The sequence below is a fragment of the Falco naumanni genome, chromosome 3 (assembly GCF_017639655.2).
Source record: "Falco naumanni isolate bFalNau1 chromosome 3, bFalNau1.pat, whole genome shotgun sequence".
Taxonomy (NCBI): domain Eukaryota; kingdom Metazoa; phylum Chordata; class Aves; order Falconiformes; family Falconidae; genus Falco; species Falco naumanni.
Genome location: NC_054056.1, coordinates 94,091,277 through 94,110,176, shown reverse-complemented (window position 1 = coordinate 94,110,176; position 18,900 = coordinate 94,091,277). Strand labels below are relative to the sequence as shown.

Below are 18,900 nucleotides of genomic sequence, written 5' to 3'. Positions count from 1 at the left end.
TGTGAATCACATTGCCTATGTGTCCTCGTTTCAGCAAGGATAGAGTTAATTTTCTTCCTAGTAGCTGGTGCAGTGCTGTGTTTTGGATTTAGTATGAGAACAATGTTGATAACACACTGGTGTTTTAGTTGTTGCTAAGTAGAGCTTACCCTAAGTCAAGAGCTTTTCAGTTTCCCATGCTCTGTTAACGAGGAGATGCACAAGAAGCTGGGAGGGAGCGGAGCCAGGACAGCTGACCCGAACTAGCCACAGGGATGTCCAATATCATAGAACTCATGCTCAGTGTAAAGTGGGGGGAGTTGGCTAGGAGCCCCCGCTTGCTGCTGGGGGACTGGTTGGGCATTGGTCAGCGGGTGGTGAGCAACTGTATTGGGCAACACTTGTTTTTCTTGGGGGTTTATTCCTCTCTTTGTTAGCTTCTTTTTCTTCTTCATCTTCTTGGGTTTTATTCCTCTCTCTCTTTTTGTTATCTTCCTTTTATTCTTCTTCTTCATCACCATCATCATTAGCTTTATTTCATTTATTGAATTGTTCTTATCTCAACCTATGGGTCTCATCTTTTTGCTGATTCCCCTCCCCATCCCACCAGGGCAGGGGGAGCAAGTGAGTGGCCGTGTGGTACTTAGTTGCCGGCTGGGGTTAAATGATGACACTACGACAGGTGTAGGATTTATATAACATGCAGGGATTAGCGAGCTTTGCAAAAGACTTCCAGCTGACTGAATAAGCACATTTCTCAGGAGCCCCTAAGGATTCAACCAATTATACCAAACAGCAAGCTGTAGAAGCAAGGCTTGAAGTGAGGGTATGGACAGCCTCCCCCTCACAGGCTCAGAAAACAAGTCTTGAGAGAAAATGTGCTAAGTCCTGCTGCAGAATCTGAGAAAGCCAAGAGCCAGCATCTGCTAGGGCATCTCACTGCACTCCCACTTCTGAAAAACATTTGTTGCCAATTCAGGGGGAACACCACTACTGCCAACTTCTATATAAAACAAAAAGATTTCTTATCTGACCTCAAGCAGGCTACAATACATTTTAAAAAGATACCTTTATCTGGACAAATATTTTCCTTTATCACCCCCATTGCCTATTTTTCAATCTGCTGAGCAAAGAATTCTTTCCTTCCCTTAGGATGCCTGAACAGTGGGACAGTCTTCAGAGTGGCACTGAAATAACAGTCCCCTGACATGGGCTGCAGTCCCCTGACATGGCAAGTTTGTCTGTGGCACATACCTGATTGCACAAGCCACCAGAAATGCTTTCTCTGCTGCAATCAGGGAGACAGAAAGGGCAACATCTGGGCTGGCTGAGGCACATAAGAAAGCATTTTTGTCAACTTCTTTCTATGGAAATACCAACCCTACATTGATTGGAAGGACACACGCATAGACGGGTATCTAATGACCTTTGGTCTAAGTGAACTCTATTGAGCTCACCTGTTACTTTTTAATTTTAGAAAACTTCGGGAGATGCTCGAATTTCCTAATTTAGATTGCCTTCTGTAATTTGAATAAATATGTGATTCCACAAAATCTAAGACTGGGGTCTTTGGACTAGCTTTGGATGGGGCTGAAAGCAGGATTTAGAGCTGGCCAGTCACCACGTGTCATGTTTTGTGATGGGCAATCGTTTCACTATTTTCTGTTGATCAAGACCAACTAGCGTAAGATACAAACATCTTAAAAATCAAGCATTTGCATCACTTTCTGAGATGTGCTGTATCTCTGAAACCTGAGACCTGCAGATATTTGCCAGAAGAAAGAAGTCTGAGATGGAATCTAACTGTTCATTTGGAATGGGGGTACACAAGCAAATAAAATAAACACGGTATCTGAGAAAACAATCTCATTAATCATGGGAAGTTAGGAGAAAGCCACAGACCAGGAACAGTGATTAACAAACAAACAAACAAAAAAGTAAAATCCATAAACAGAGAAGAGGGTACGATTCAGGATCATTGGTGTTATCTTTCAGATCTGGGGCTCTACAATTTTCAGAGCCTCAGTTTCTAAGTTCTTGGTACTGAGTTTAGAATTAAGCATTTAGGATTTGCTTAATTACAAAATTACATGATTTGCTGAAACAACTGTAGTAGAGTATTTAAGAATATGCAGTTTGACAGGTTTTTGGCATTGATTTATCCACAATATTCCACCAAAGCGAATTAAAATTTTCTCGATATGTTCCTTCCAGTGAACTGGGACATTTTACAACAGATCAGATTTCTCTGGTGCCAAAAACATGCCACCAAGTCAGCAGCTGCGCTGACAGAGGTATGCAGAAACCTTTCCTGTCTCTGCACCAGCTTTCTTTTTATGTTACACAGTGGCTGGAGAACAGGCATGGAGAGGCACAGACTACTGGAGAAAAAAAAGAGTCACGTTAGCTTGAAGGACTATAGCATACTTTTAATTTCCATACAAAGACAAGATGAAATCATGTTACAGCTTATCAAGAAACAGACTGCAGCCTCTTCAAGCAAAGCCTGGTTTTTATGATACGTGTGTGTCCTAACAACTGAGCTGCAGTCACAGCTAACAAACAGTATCGGCACAAGCACAGTTAGGACATCCTTAGAACCCAGCAGCTGTCTCTCCTCAGAGATACCCTGATCTGAATAGGTGCTTTAAACAACTTCACCAACCCACAAACCCTTTTGCCTTTTGCTGCTGGTCAAATACTGACCTAGTAACTCAACCTTTACCATATCTGACATTTCCAGTATGTGTAATAAGACACTGTGACAGTTTTATGAGAGTATGAACAGACACACTTCTAGCACTCAGCTGAGCTCTCTAAGGACACTTTCATCCATTCCCATCTTCTCTCCTATATGTAACCAAGGCTGGAAATCAACTCTTCATCCCATATGTCAGTCTCACATTAGTCCTCCCATCAAAGCAGTGAGACACATGGCTGCTTCTTGACTCTTCCCTTACCAAATTTCACACATCTACTAGCCATCAGCCCATATAAACAGGATTAAATGCAGAAACAGCCACTCATGACCACAGCTAATGGGTAACAAGCCAAAACTCAAGTCAAAAAAGCATCAAGGAGGCAGGCTGGTATGTAGGTCACTCTAGGAGTGAGGGCTAGAGAAGGAATGTGAGACAGGAGGTATGAATGACTAGCCTGCATTGGCTCAGCAACTGCCTCGTGCAAGAACAGCAACTACGCAAAAGCCATATGAAATTCACATGGGAACAGTGCATCCTTGGGCCTCTTCTTTAAAAGATGGCTCCGAACACACCAATGAGCGTTACAGGAGAAGATTCAGCAGGCTGTGAATCATCAGTTCAGAAAAAAGCATTTCAGAAAATGGAGCCCTGCTTCCCTAACACTGGTTAATTACCACCATTTCTCAAGGCTTAGGCCTCCAATAATTCGGCTCTGTGACACTATTTATCCCAGCAACCTGCTGACAGCACTGAATTTGGAACATGCCAGCATTTCAGAGGCGTACTCCAGAAAGCCTTTATGAAATGCTTTAAATGTATTTGAGAATAAATTCATCTTTATATTATGTTTTATCTCAATAAAGACATTGAAAGCCTCAAGATTTTCTTGCCAAGACAGACAAACAATATGGGGACATCAGATACTTACCGCTTCCATCAACCCCTTTACTGTGGGTGATTTCAGCATCAAAGCATCAAACACCTCATCTGTCTCCTTCCTCACATACAAAAGCACTGAAACAGAAAAAAAAAAAAGTCAAACTTGGAGCAGGTTCAGTCAATTGAACAGACAAAACAGCCCACACTGAATAGAAAAACAAATATTAATCCGTGACAGATAAAATGAAGTGCTGAAGATGGTTTGCACTTAAAAAAATATGTACTCTTGATATCAGCAGTGATCTAAACATGGAAGACACATCATAGTTGCTTTGAAAACCCACAAAGAAAATTCAGCAAATTTAATGTGAGGAATTTATATCTTCCAGAACTTAAACCTTCATTTACTGAAATAAGAGAAGCTAAAAAGCACTGGGGCCCTGTTCCTGGGTCACAGGACAAAACACAAAGCTAGGTCTTCCTAACCCTGTGTCTCAGCTTGCACCTCTCCAGGCTTCATCCAAAAGACTGGGAAAGGACATTTAGAAAAGGCAAGTCTGGTTTGCCTTTAGCTGAGCCTTTAAAATCAATGACAAGGAAAAGGAATAGCTCCTTCTGACATTACCACATGGATGACTGCAAATGGGCCTGGCCAGTCTGAAAATAAACACTGGAAAGAACAAGTCCAAAGTCATTCGAGACTTTACAGGGGAGACATTCATAAGCACAGCTGGTAGGCACGCATTTACCTGTGAGCCCGCTCCTGCTCAGGTACACAAATGCCATTTGTGCTCCTGAAAGTCTCCTCCTTACCCCCTCAGATGTCCTGCCAGGTCTTAGTGGTTCACAGGTGCAGTGCCCTGCCCTCTCTAGCTCTTGTTCTCCCCTCTCTGACTTGTACAGGTTAAAGGAGAAAACTTGCTGTTACATGGCAAAAGCAAAGCAGACAGCTACAAAGCAAACAAACACAAACACTAAAGAAGTGTTTTAGGCATAATCTCACATGGCTTTTATCGAAGTTGCAGGTTAAATAAGATGTTCCACAATTAATTTGGTTCCCTAAATAAACCGCCTTTTCAAATAGCAGTGCTGCACATTAGGTACAAAGACACACACAGTGTTAGGTACTTTGTGTCTGTGTGACAAACTACATCAGTAATCATCTTTTTTTTTTTTTTTTTTTTTTTTTTTTTTTTTTTTGGGGGGGGGAGCAGGGGGGAGACAGAAAAAGGTATCGGTATCTTTTGAAACTGCTAATTCCTGTGGTCCAAAAGATATCTTCACCAGTAGTTCAATAAATGACTTGCAACCAACTTGAACCAACAGGTATCTGGTTTTCGTACAGAAGCAATTATTTGGAAGCTAATTCTCAGGTCAAGACTGTAGCAGGGTACTCGGGCCTATTTGCAGAGAATTGTAGCTTCTTTGCCCAGGTTTTGAAATGATTGAAAAAAGATTTGAAACATAGGCAGATCAGTCCCCTGTCTTGGTCTACAAACCAGACACACTGGACAATGGTGGTCTTTTTTTTAATTCAGAAGTATGAGTCACAAATCCGCTACCACAAGCATGCAGTCACATTCTTTTCACCTACATTCTGGTAATTCTTTGGGACCTGCCTGAAAGTGTCCTTTTAAAGGACTCAGAAGCTGAGATAACTTTGAGTCACAACCTCAATAACTGTTAGAATATAAGAGAACAAAAAAAATCCACATCAGTAGTTAAATTTCAGTGGATCCAATATGTTTACTTGCATGGGGCAAGCACTCGTTCAAAGTGCTTATTTTGCCTGTACTAACACTTCTATTAATTCAGTAATTCTTTTCTTGTGACTAAAGGGCTGTCCTGTAACTCCTGGCTTTTCAAACACCTGGAACTCTGCCAGCCTTAACAAACGTATTTGAAAGTATTTCAGATTTCAAATACAAACGTATTTGAAATGTATTTCAGATTACAAACGTATCTGAAAGGAGCAAAAAAATCACTTGGTCCAAGGTTAAAGTTGGGGGCACTATACAATCCGAGTGCTGAGCTTTAAATCTCTCCGTTGTGCTTGGCACATCAGGCAACGTTATGCTGAATGAAGGATCCGTTACAAGGATAACGGGGAACTTGAATCACTATTATACACACAGAAGGCCAGGATTAGTAAACATATGGGGGTTTGCTGGTTTTTTCTTTCCCCCAATAGGTGTGACAATCCCAGCTTTTGATTCACAAGGGCACTGACTTCTGGTGACAGTGATGCTTTAAGAACCCTCTGTCTCACCCCTGCCCTTAATGCTCTGTTACTCCGGCCTGTCTCAATGAATTGTCCTGGATGATGAACTCTCTCAAACAGCAGATGTGAGTGAAAAAACAACCCTTTTTTTCTGAGTCGTTCTTCAGACAGATCAGGTCCCTGCTTCAGCGTACAATGCAGCCCCACAAGCCCTCCTGCTTGCATAACCGCGGAGAGGCGGCCAGCTGGCCCGCAGCAGGAGGCACAGCCAGGGCGGAGGCAAAGGGGCTGCGAATTCTGCATTGGGCTCAGCAGCACTGCCACTGAACGCCAAGCCGTGACCGATGATGTGACACAACTCGTACTTATGCCCTCCGATCCTACTGTCACCATGCTCATGGCGTCAAGACGAGCTCACTTTAACAGTACCGACTGCAGTATTTTGGGAGGGGGTGGAATCTTGTACCAGGCAACTTTTATCTGGAAGTTAAAAGATAAATTCAGATTTGCACTAACAGGCCTCAGTTCTTAACCTTCTTACAAGCACTGAAACCAACTGTAGCCCCTAATAGACGTTGCAAAGAATTACAAAGAGGGGGGTGATAGATTTATCTTTAATTATTTAAGAAACAGCCCTGATTTACAAAATTGCAGAGTGGCAATCTAGCCCTTGTTGAAGGCAAGGGAGGTTGTTGCACCTGGGAGATTTTTGGAAGCCAGGCCACTTAACTGAGGATTTAAGTGTGAACGCAGAACAATGTTAGATACTTCTTTTGAAAGCATTAACAGCTTGGCTTTCCACTGACAAACCTGCCAAGGCAGAAGACAAGTAACAGACATGTGGCAAAAATGAAAATAAGGTCAGGATGGGACAGCAAGACTTGGGCCACTACAAAGGTCTGAGCCCAGGAATTACCGATGCTCTGACTGACACTCTATGAGCAACGACTTCAGTCTTTGTAAAGTGGTGCCTTGATAGAGATGTGGCACATTTTAGTCAAGGAAAGCAGGCTAGTAGCTGTGACCTGGCTTTTCTTTCCTACATTTGAAGTTTCACTAATTTCCCAGGCACAGATTCTCTAAGTGACAGAGTGAAAGCTGTCCTCCACAGGGATGGATCACAAAACCCTGACTGTTATGAATCCAAAATGTTTCAGGGTAGTTTAACATGACTTTCCTGAGAGACAAAGCTAGACAAAAATATGACTTTCTTCAAGCTGAGAACTACAGGACTGGAAATCTCCCTGATCTGTAACACAGCTGCGGTTTTTATAATTAATGGAAAACTCTCTAAGAAATCTGAAAGGGAAAGTGATTTGAAAACTCTTACTGAGAAGTCAAAACAGGAAAAGGCCACAAGTCTAGCCAAGTAACTAGCTGCACTGCACACTTGATACAGCTTAATGTACTTTACATTTCTGTGCTGGGTACTTGTACCTTGCTTAGAGGTCAAGGAGATGAAAGAATACTCCACAAAGACACAGCTACCTGTGTGAGAATATGAACCTTGTTTTACCGATGCTCTGCAAACCCCTGTAGAACTGTTCTCTTGAAGGTTGCCCCTTAATACTTTTGCATCCACCTGACAATATTACAGTTAGCTCCATCAGGCAGAGGTGAGGCCACACGCCGCCACTCCAGTTCTTCAGCTGGACTTGGACCCCTCACTGGGTGCTGCTTACCTGCACTACTCTGATAGTGAACCACCTTGGGATTCCATTGCTTTTAATGCATACTTTCACATATCAGACCTGTTCTCTCTCAGACATTACACCAGTGCCCCATCTATACCTGCTCTCTAGGCATTATTGATTCTACTATACCAAATAAACCTGGGAGGAAAAAAAAGCTTCTAGTATGGCTAAACCGAGGAAAAACAGCAGAACATTTTCATACGCAGTGGCTCCCGTGGCAAAGACAGTACTGTCAAATAAGCAGATTCAGCTGAGCTGCACTCCATCAGCACAGTCCCAGATGCAGGGTTCCTGATGGCAGGAAGTTCACCAGTGCAAAGGCCACGCTGGAAAAGACTTGGCCTCCAGCCAGCGTAAGTCCAAGCTGCAAGAAACACTGAACAGGAAGGGGATGTGAAGAGAGCATCCTCCAGCTTCTCTGGTTCCGTGCTTCTCCTGGATTTAATTACTTAACATAGTTTTGCCACCAGTTGAGAAACATTTTTTTTCTTTCAAATCTTCCCCTTGAAATGGTTGTGAGTCCTTGATGATATTAAAATAACTTACCACAGCAAAGGACAGGAATAATCAAAGCAAACCAATACCTCCTTGCAGACAACTCTCCAGGCTTCCAGCTGGAAAACCCAGGTGAAATTGCAGGAAATGACAGTTCTTTATGTAGCTCTTGTGGCTGTCCCCTTCTGCTTGATGGAGCCCTTGATAATGTGAATTTGGTCAAAGCCTTCAGTCAACCAGATGCAAGTCTGTAGTCACTGCTAACCTCACATAATTAACTGAAGATTTACATAAAAGAAGAATATGTTCACATTTATTCCAGGAAGGTATCAGTCTCCATCCTGTAATCTTTATGCTTCCCCTGGCTCAAGCACACCATCCTACCCAACAGAGAAACTTCGCAAATGCAGGCTCATGGGAAGTTGTTTCTATAAAGCTCAAATGAATCTTACAAATGGTGCAGCTAAGAACAATTGAGCTCACTTCTGTACCTTGGTGCTTTGTTCTGTAACAAACTGATCAGTGAACCTCTAAATATTTGTAAGTTTGAGTTATGTAAGTTGGTCAAACCCCTGGAGTCTCCAATAAACTCATAAATAAATAAATAAATAAATAAACAAATAAAACTCATGTGACTGAAAGAATGGCAAATATTCTGCAAGGTGTCTAACTGTGGCAGTGTAGGAAGTTATCGCCTACAGCACTGCACTGGAAGTGACTGTACACAAAGCAGATTTTGTGGACAAAACCACCATCTGTTCATCCTTACCTTCAGTGCAAAGTTTAACAGCTCTACCTAAACCATTGCTTCAATGTCATTCAACTTGAGTTTCACTGTAGCAGACTGGAAAACAGGAGTTGGTACAGCACACAAAACGCAACTGTAATAATATTCACCCAGGGCAGTAAAAACAATTAAGGGAAACAAGCTCCTAAACAATTCAGGTCTGCTGAAAGATGTCTCTTCACGCCTTATATTTTTAATTGGTTAGGAGATTGCTGAGATTTTATTCAGGCTAATCTAAGTCTGCAGTCAGGAAGAGCTTGCCTGTTTAAGTCTCTGTATTTGACCCAGTGCATCTTGCATACTTGCTTGTGATCCCAGCCAGAACAGAAAAGATGAGCAAAAGCTAAAAATAGACAACCACAGATTTGCTACTGGAACATTTATGAACTATGTAGCCTGGCCAAGGATCAAGAAACTTTCTAGCTTTTTTTTACATTTTATATACACTTATGTCCTGATCCCTTCTTGAGACAGCATAGTTCTTTTTTTTGTCCTTTTTTTTTTCCCCCTTTTCTGCTCTTAAGTCATTACTAGCATTTGTTAAAATGCCTCCTTATATACGCGCCAGTGTAATGATCTCTTCTCCCATCCACCCCATGTTTGTAATAGCATCGAACAACGGACTCGGTCCAAGCCACACCAGCCCTTCCCAGCTTGAGGGCACAAGCCCCACAGTATTATTTTTAACTGCTAAGAATTGACTGTTACCTCTTTTTAGGCCTTCTTCTTTCATTTGTTTCAAAGGAGACGGACCAAACTCCTCCTCCACAGGCCGGAACATCCTTTTGACCAGGACACTGCTACTAGAAAACACACAACAGGGACTGTGTCACAGTAAAACTGGGCTCGCAGCAGGAGAGGAGACAACAGCAGCAGTCATGACTCACTTTGGCAAAAACCCCACTATCTACTCAAGTATCACAGACCAGAAACTGCAAGGATTTAGCTTTTGATGCTTATCTGAACTCTCCAGGCCTCTCAAATTGCCCAGACTGACTGGCTGGGACAGGTGACAGGAAAATAGCTCCAACGTTACATACTATTTTGAAAACCCCAAAGGCCTTTAACTGTTTAAATATTGAGGAAAGGGGGTTGGGGAGGAAGAAACAGCTAAGTAAGGAGCTGAACCCACTTTTACACATTGATTCACCTCCTCTTTGGGGTCATGGAGACAGCCTCAGGAAACACGGGCAATATTTCTAAAAGCAGAGACCGTACAAGTCAGCAAGCTCAAAAGGAGTAGCACGTTGGGCCAAATCCAGCCCAAAGCTGCAGTACGCTTCGCTGGAGAAGCCAAGGGCTGAAGGCACTAGGGCTACCTCCCCCCTCGGTGTAGCTCTGGCAGGACTCGGTGACTCCTTTCAGTCTTGGAGGACTGAAGCCAATGTGTTTGGTGCAATAAACCCCTTCGCTTCTCAAATTCCACTGTGAGCCTTATGAAGAACATTAGCTTCATAAAAGAAACAAAAAGGGCCTCGTGTTTTCAAGTCAATGTTAGCTGAAGGTACCCAGCCATTCCCTACCACTGGCCACTTTTTGCAGGCTTACATGAGTGCTGTTGTCTTACGCCGAAGCCTCAGATCTGAGGGTGCTCACTTGGGATTCAAGCAACATACACAAGTATGGGGCTTGCACAGGTTGCAGTTAGTACTGGCTGAACTTCAGCCACGCATATTTAAGTCCTTATTTCAGGACATCTCTAAATCTTCTAGGGACATTCTGCAATTCTTCCAATCCCTCCAAAGCGAGACAGGGGTGCTCCCATTTCCAACCTTCCCCCTTCCCAGGATCTCCCATCCTCTTTCTGCATTTCTGGTGCTTTGGCATTCTCTCTGCAGTCCCTGTATTCATCACATCCACACATGCACTGCTGAACGGCTTTCAGGAATGCAGTGAAGTTCAGTGCTTCATTAAAAAAATCCTGTTTTTTAAATTATTTGAGAACTCTTCTATGTATAAAAGGCACTTTATTATCAAATATGTGGTCCTGTCCCTGTATCGAACCTTATGGCTCTTTGAACCGTTTTGCTTGAAAATGTAATAAAAAACAGATAGGAAAAGTAGCCAATTCATGTGAAGGAAAAGAAAGTTACCCTAAAATAAACCTCCCTCTACCAGTTCCACATATTATATACACATAACGCTACTGTTAACCATGGGAGAACACGAGGGAAGGGGGGAAAAGGGGATCAGTTTATCTGATTCCGTGTTTTGCGCCTGCTTTCTATAAATTTGAACTGCTAACTACAAAGCTTGTGAAACAATAAATGTCTTACCCTTCTCTCTCATCATCTGTATTATAGTAAACCTAGAAGGGTGGAAAAAGATGAATTATTCCCAAAACTCAGACACCTGCTTAACAGAATAACTTCAAAAGGGAGAAGAGACAACAAGTGGTTTGCAGTTTTTCATATGTTAAGAATCCTTCACCTTCTATAAAACACAAACATCTCTAGTTCTAATTGTGATCTGGAAAAGGTGTGGCTTAGAAAAACTGCTGTTGAATACCACCTAGTAGAAATGTATCAAAGCATTTTGGCAGACACTGCCCTCTCCCCCAGTTTACATAATTTTCCCCGATTATTTTATAATCCTCTAAATCAGATCACTACTAGACTAAATTACCCCTAATACGATTTAAGACACAACACTCACAAGCTTTTGTATGTACTTAATACTGCCTGAAAATCTAACCAAACTATCAAGACCAGCGTTAAACTACAGGCCTAATGGAAATACAAATACTACTAGTACAGGTGAACTTTTTTGCACAGGCTGTGGGCAGAAACTCAAGTCCGGACCATTGTTTTGTGTAAGTCAGTACAGCCCACATCACTGGGACCAAATTTACAACAGCAGCAAGCATGGCTGACAGTAGCAGCAGAGATATAAAATCACAGTCTGTTGTCAAAGGCTTTACAGGACAGTCAGCCAAATTCCTCATGATGTGCCTGCACTGCAGGTCAGCACCAACAAGTGTACCATCACCGCAGCTGCTGAGTTACTGTGCAAGCGTGGGGCGAAGGCAGGGCACCAGAGCCCTGTGGTCTGCTGGGGCAGAGCAAGGCATCTCAGGCAGGTTTCCAGCACTTGTGCTGGCAAGACTCAGAGCACACTCAGCTCTCGCTGAGAGCCTTCACTTCTGAACCTGTACAATGAAAACACCTCAGAGCTCTGTGTGTGCAAAGCTGAGGTCTGTAACTCATTCTATGACCTGGACCTGAAAGTGTCCTTCACTTTCCTAATGAAACATTCATAAATAATAAATTCTTGTCATAATAAATAATTCTTATATTAAGTAATTCACAAAACAATTGAAAAGTTTAGGATAGCAAGAATGCCAATACTGCAACCTATAAAGCAGCAAAGGACAGGGCTGAACGTTGCCTATGAGCTAGCAAACTGGGGTATCTTCCAGTTAGTTTAGAAAATTACTTATAGCATTACACATACTAAGGAATGCTTCCACCTTCTCCTGTTTTGAGACAAATCCACATTCTGGTTTTGAAAGCCATGAGGACAGAAGGTACCCAGCATTGATATGTGAGTGGGTGTCTTTCCAGTTTTGGAGAGTAAGTCAGTGACAGCTGCGATTGCAATGTCTGTGCTCTTTGTGCTTTGCTCTACCACATTTCTCGCTGCTTTAAAATAAATGACAGTTCCAACACTTAGTGTCACTTAATCTTCATTATTTTAATATTTTGCAGCAAGGTGCATATAAAATTTCCCCATTTACTATTTGTCTTTATAAAGACATACATAACGTTTTCATTCTGCTCCCTGAGATGTTAATAAATAACAGATTTATATTCCAGAAACTCTCACAGCTAACCCTCCAATTCAGGTTTGCAATTTCCCAGCAAGCAATAAAGTATGTCTTAAAAAAGAGCAAAGAATTCCTCACATTTACTAGCAGTTATGATTTCCAATATTGAATACTAACATTAGCATGATAGATTTTTACTTTATAGAGTGAAAAAATTTTCTTCCAACGAATTTCCAGATCTCTAGGTGATGCCAACAGAAAATGGGCAGTGGTGTCTAGAGAGCCTACTCCTGACCTTCCACGTGTTAAGAGCTTGGTCTTCGTTTTCATTTTTCACAGGGAGGGGGATCTCTGCTACCACAAGGTGGCACTTCATTTCATCAAGCCAAATAGCGCATTCAAAACCAGATTCTTTCAGCCATAAACCAACCTTCCCATTTCAAATTTTTTTTACTATTTGTTCCACTCTTTCTTCCTAGCAAAAGAATGGCAAAACCATAACAAACACAAATTAGCTAGACGTTAATGAAGCATAAACTCCTTCTTCACACCCAGAACTCGGTAAGGCACTTGTCTCTTGAAAGGCGTTTTTTTAAATGACTCACCAAGAGCTGCGTTTACCAAAATGAGAGCTGAAACAAACAACTCCAGGAACAGTAATTTATTTTCCCAAGACCTGCCTCGCAGCACAGGCAGTCAGAGGGCAGGTGGGCACCAGCTTGTCTCATTATCATGTCCTACCTGTCCAGTCCTTTGTAAGTTTCCAAAGTGAACATCCGGTATGAAGAGAACCGGCTGGGAATCCAGGTCAGCCATTGTTTTGAAGAAGGTGATATCGCTCTTTTTTTGCAGGGGGAGTGCACTTAACTTCCCTTCAGCTGCTAGGAGGATCACAAAGCAACATGGTTTTGAGAGGAGGCATCTTAAGTGTGACTTAGCCCCAAACCAGATAGGCCTGTCTTACTTACAGTTATTACACGAGGCTTGGGATGCCTGGCCTTTGCCTTTCTTTCTGTTCTGCTTCCTCTCTTCATCTCGGATTTTCCTTTCTGCTCCCTGATGCAAAAAAGACAACCCACAGATATCACCCAAAAAGCAAGCACTGTGAGCATTGCACCCTCCGATGCCTGAACTGCAGTGATGGACACATCAGTAATGCTGAACAGAGACTGGTTATCCCCTAACAGGTAAATCTGTCCAGATTGTTAGGAATGTGCCAACTTTGGAATGATCACCCATGCATGCCTGAAACTCATGCTGGCACATCCAGCAGCCCCCAGGACAGGAGACAGCAAGAGGAACACATCCACATGCTGGTTTGGAGGAGACAGGATGGACGGCTCAGGCAGTGCGCAGTCTGTAGCAGGGCTGTTGCCACCACCGCTTGCACAAAGAGCATCCTAAGCCCAGTGCCTTTGCGATGGATGGAGTGCCCAGGCCAAATACTTTGCGTATGTACTGACGTAAAACACCTGCAGGATTGCTGTTGTCTTAGATCATGTCTGTACGAAGCTTTTCTCTAAACTCTCCTCCACCCACCTCGTCTGGGGGTGGCATTGCTCCACTGTGGCCAGCTTTGTAGAGGCCTTTGAGATTTGCCAGTGCAAGAAGGCTACGCTGACAGTTTGCCAACAGTGCAAGGGGTCTTACAGACAAATACAGGCATTTCAAACAGGGAGAAGCCCTCCAGAAACTGGAAAGCGATGTAGCACTGCCCTATTAGGCCCCAGGAACTCCTGGGAAGTTACAGGCTTCTGTTATGTAAATACACTCTCAACAAGTTTAGAAAATAAAACTTGTTATTGACATAAAAAGCAGCAACACCTCCTTTGAAGTTCTCCTAATTTACTTTATAAATATGAATAGTCATGTTGTGATGGGTATTAAAGTTCCATATGCTCCCAGACAGTCAGCATGCAAAATTAAACATTTTTCCAAATTAAAATTAGAAGTGCCTTTAAAAGAAAGGGGGGAGGGAGGTAAGGAAAGTCAAAAATATCCATTCAAGATGGCAAAATTCACACATGAGCCAATGAACCAAACTTGAAAAGAATACAAAGAAAGATGTACTCCTGGCTGTAACCCATCAATAGACTTCCAGAGGTTGAAAGAGGTGGAGGAAGAACCAGCTCTCTAAAAAACCTGAAGGTGTTTAACAGCAACATTGCTTCCAGACCCAGGTCCCAATCCAGTTGTCACTGACCTCAACCACAGAAGCCAAGGGATTCAGAGTCACGCCCTTATCAAAATTGTTTCTAGTTCTACATTTGTATCTTTAAAGGCCTTTGGCAGAAAGGAGCAAAAATACAGCTCACGGCCACTGTCCTGCAGAAGGCACATCCCTAAGAGCCCTGTGCTGCACAAAGTAGCTCTGCCAGGCAGCCACAGCCCTACCTACTGCTGGCTGCTGCCGCTCTGCTGCTTGCCGGTAGCAGGATGAACCATGAAAGTAATTTCATGCACAGCAGCAAGCATGAGCTTCCTCTTGGGAAAGCAGAAACTGAGGAGGAGTCAGCCTTTAACACGCAATAAAGAATGTATGTTTTACTGATTTTTCTTGGTAAAGCTTCACAGCTTTGTCTTCATTCATTCAAGGCAAGACACCCCAAAGTCCTCTGGGATGCAGGGAATCTCTGAGCAGGGCAGCCATTCCCACCCACCAGTGCTTATTTGTGCCACAGCCACTTTACAATCAGCAGCCGCAATACCCACAAAATTACCTACCAGCCCTTCTGAGCTGGGAACATCCCACGTGGCACAGTGCAGGGGCCAGCCAAGCCTGCATGATGTATGTCATTGTTGTAGGACCATAATAATTTTTTGCATACCAGAGCATTTCTGTCAGACAGTTTTCACAGCTGAGCCATCTGATGCATACCTAATCAATCAGAGTTTGCATATCTCCTTAGGCAGAAGAAGAAATAAGCCTCTCATAGGGGACTATAAATTAGGCTCTGACCCTTCAAATAATTTAATGAGTTTTTCATTTTTTCATTGATGTCCGTACTTTGTATAAATGCAACGAGTACTTCTGCTACTAACGATTAGCAAAACACAGCCCATGAATTTCAGCTGATCAAAAATTTTTTTTTTCCATGTCTTCAACTTATTTGATCTTACGTCTTGCATTCCAGCTCCAACCTAGCAAAACCCTTACCATTGTAAGGACCACTCCCTTCACCGTTATGCAGCTCATGTGCACACCTGTTTCTAGCTCAAGGCTGAAGTGTTTCACATAGGGCAGGACAGGCCCATAGACTTCAGCCGCCTTCTCTCTAAAGCTGAAGATTAATAGGCAATTAGAGTTGCTCAATACCCTATGATAATCTATTTTCTCTATGATGATCCATACTGAAGACAAGAAGGCAGGAACTGCATGTATTCCAAACAACATGAAGTTTTTCAGAGTAAAGAGAACTGGATTGATTTGTTTGATTTTGGAGCAATGTTATGGTATCTGCCAAGTCAAATGCTTCTGCTTCTTTTCAGCAAAGCTAACCACATATAGAAAATTAAAATATCTCTGAATCCCCAGTTCCTTCACACTCAGTGGCTAAAGCATCTTGCAATATATAAATATAAATAGGCCTGGTGGCAAGTTTCCCTGACAACCTACTTAAGGAATAAAAATTATATTCTCTTATCATAATGCAGCATCAGTGATCTGCACATGATAAAAAAGACTGCAAGGGCAGAGAGAATTAGCACTGAGAAAACAAGACGTGCACTTTAACAGTTGCTTTGAAGATTACCTACTGGAAAATACACATGGACAAAAGATTGGAGAAAGAACAGGGAGCAAGCACACAATTACAACCTTTGCAGCCTTTATCCCCATACATTTATGACACAAAGCACACACTGGATCTGAGCTGGTGTTCCTCTCTAGTTTATATGTAAATTAATACTAAATTGAAGCAACTGCCTGAGTAAATACTAAAATATATATAATATATACAACTTAGCTAAAAGCAGTTTTAGTTCTTCAGGGATACTATTTCCACAGCAGCTATACTGTGTTTCAGCTAGAGGACACTAATTTATCGGCAAATGTTTTTCTTAAAAACTGGACACATCTACCTGTGATTTATCTAAGTTGATATCGGCTAAAAAGGCACCATCACTGCAGAAAAAAATGTTTGTAAGAACACTGTCAGGCACAGAAACACTTTTTCTTCCACATTTCAAACAAAGATACATTTCAGTACTTAGGCAGGAGGAATTCACTTTGCAGTTCTCCTGATCCAGACAATTGTAATAAATCAGACGCTTCAGACACTTTTCTCATCAGCTTCTCTTTGGGGTTGTCAGGCTGGGACATAACGGTACACTTTTAAAAGGTGTTACAAATATAATAGGCTTGCTGTTTTTTTTTAAAACGACCCCATAACACATCTTTAATTGAACATGACAAAGAGGTGGGCAATTAACTGTCTCAGCTTCATGGTCTTTCAACTGAGCCAGGACCCTCCACCTAGCACCACCTCAACCAGCACCAGAGCGTTCTTCTGGCATCTTGGAAAGATGTGGGTACGCAGCCTCACCAGCTACCTGCCTCTGAGTGCAATGCATTCTCCCAGTGCCACCAGCAAGTGGAAAATCTCCAACCATTTATTTACTTACAAAAGAACCATGACAAACAGATGCTGGTAAAGATGCAGCAGCGCTAAGCAAGGGGCAAGCAGGCCTCTGTCTCTTTCCAAGTGCTAATTAGCACAAACTGTAATGTGAATTGACCTCAATAATTTTCATTCATTCAAGTAATTTTCAGCCCTGAATTAAGTTAAAAAGGTCTGTGTACGTGTATGTAGATATACATTTATATTATACAGATACATATCCCATTATTGATACCCTTGAGCCCTCCAGCTGCCATTTTCAATATAGTTTTGAAGTGCATAACGCTTTAACTATCCCTGTGATCTTTTCTTCTACTTTGAGACAGTTTTGATTAAAAGATTCAACATTCATTTCCTGCTTTCTAGTCTGGATATTTGAAGTACCAATTAAGCCAATAGATGCAATGAACATGTATTATTCAAAATATCCACCAGTTTTGTCTACAGGTCACCCTTGATGACTTTGTGCTCTGAATTTCCTTCCTTTTTTTCCTTTTTTCTAATTGCTTTTCAAAACTAGGTAGATGAACACGACTTGTACTTTGATATTTAATAAGCTTTTAACATCCAGCTGTAGCTTGAAATCTCTAAATATTTGACATTCAAAGTTACCGTTAAAAGCCTAACATTTTGACTGCAAGAAGACCTCAGTGCATACATTTACATTCATTACTTTCAAAGTTTTTGCTCCACTAACACAACTGACTTATTAGCCCTCAAGATCCTGTTGTCAAGACAGCAACAAGGGAACGAACTGAAAAAGAGAAAGGAGCAGCAGCATGGAGACCTGGAACAGTTGAACTCTTACCCTTTCCATTAAAAAGTTAATGCTACGCATTGCCTGGGGCATGGCCTTTTGCCTTTCTATTACCACCTGTAAGACTGCAAGACTAATTTGGATAAATTTCCGAGTCACTTAAATAGATGTAGGCTCCTGAATCCCTGAACCTTGACTAGAATCCAGTCATCAGCTCCCCCCTGGAAGATCTTTCCCAGCTGGGACAAAGTCATTGGCTGTCAGGTGTTAAGCACAACTCAAACATGGTCATGCTCACATCTAAGAATCATCACTGACACAACATTTCTGAGCAACTCTTTCCACTGGGTAATATATACAGCTGACCATGACACTGTCAGACTCATTAAGACATGATCTATGTTTTGGTGCTGAAAAATCTTACCAGTTACCACAAAGGAGTAGGGAAACGCTTTGTAAAAGAACAACATTTTGCAAAAGAGGGAATGAACACCAAAAAAAAAAAAAAAAGTTACTGAACTACAAAATGGAAATGGCTAACATATTTTTGCAGTTTACTTTTAACAAGAAAATCCAAGCAACATAAAAATCTCACTGAAGTTTCCAAAAGCACGGTTTGGAATCAAGCGGGGAGGGAAAAACTATCAGCTGTATTGTTAGGACTCGGTGTTTTCTACTGTATCGTAAGAGAGCTTAGCAGGCCTTTACTGAAAGGTGCATTTCTCTGCCAGAGACCTTTCCACAAAGCTCACACATTACCCCATCCTGGCTGTTAAAGCCAGAAGGGATAACATCATCAGATTGGCACTTGCATGAGCCTATGGTCAACACTGACCTTCCAAGTAGGGATCTTCATGTTTGTAATTTCTATGACTTTTTTGATGTTCCTGTATCATGATCTCTAACATGCTGTCCTTAAGCAGTCCAACTACTGCTCACAAGCTAAGGAATCAAGGCCAAAAAGGCTGCAAAGCAGTAAAATAATTACACGATAATCTGTT

The 18,900-nt window shown here is 42.0% G+C and overlaps 1 protein-coding gene across 4 annotated transcripts in view; it reads right to left on the bottom strand.

Annotated features, from left to right (window-relative positions):
* The window catches only part of GRHL2 (grainyhead like transcription factor 2), a 71,602-nt gene that overhangs the window by 9,477 nt on the left and 43,225 nt on the right, over window positions 1-18,900 (bottom strand). For 2 of the 4 annotated variants that reach the window (XM_040588267.1, XM_040588270.1), the window contains exons 10-14: window positions 13,492-13,579; window positions 13,265-13,404; window positions 11,034-11,065; window positions 9,466-9,560; window positions 3,610-3,695 (exon numbers count right to left, since the gene is read on the bottom strand). In XM_040588267.1, the coding sequence (XP_040444201.1) occupies window positions 3,610-3,695; window positions 9,466-9,560; window positions 11,034-11,065; window positions 13,265-13,404; window positions 13,492-13,579 (441 nt within the window). The remainder of the gene's footprint in view (window positions 1-3,609; window positions 3,696-9,465; window positions 9,561-11,033; window positions 11,066-13,264; window positions 13,405-13,491; window positions 13,580-18,900) is intronic. The other 2 variants (XM_040588268.1, XM_040588271.1) reach the window with 2 other exon arrangements.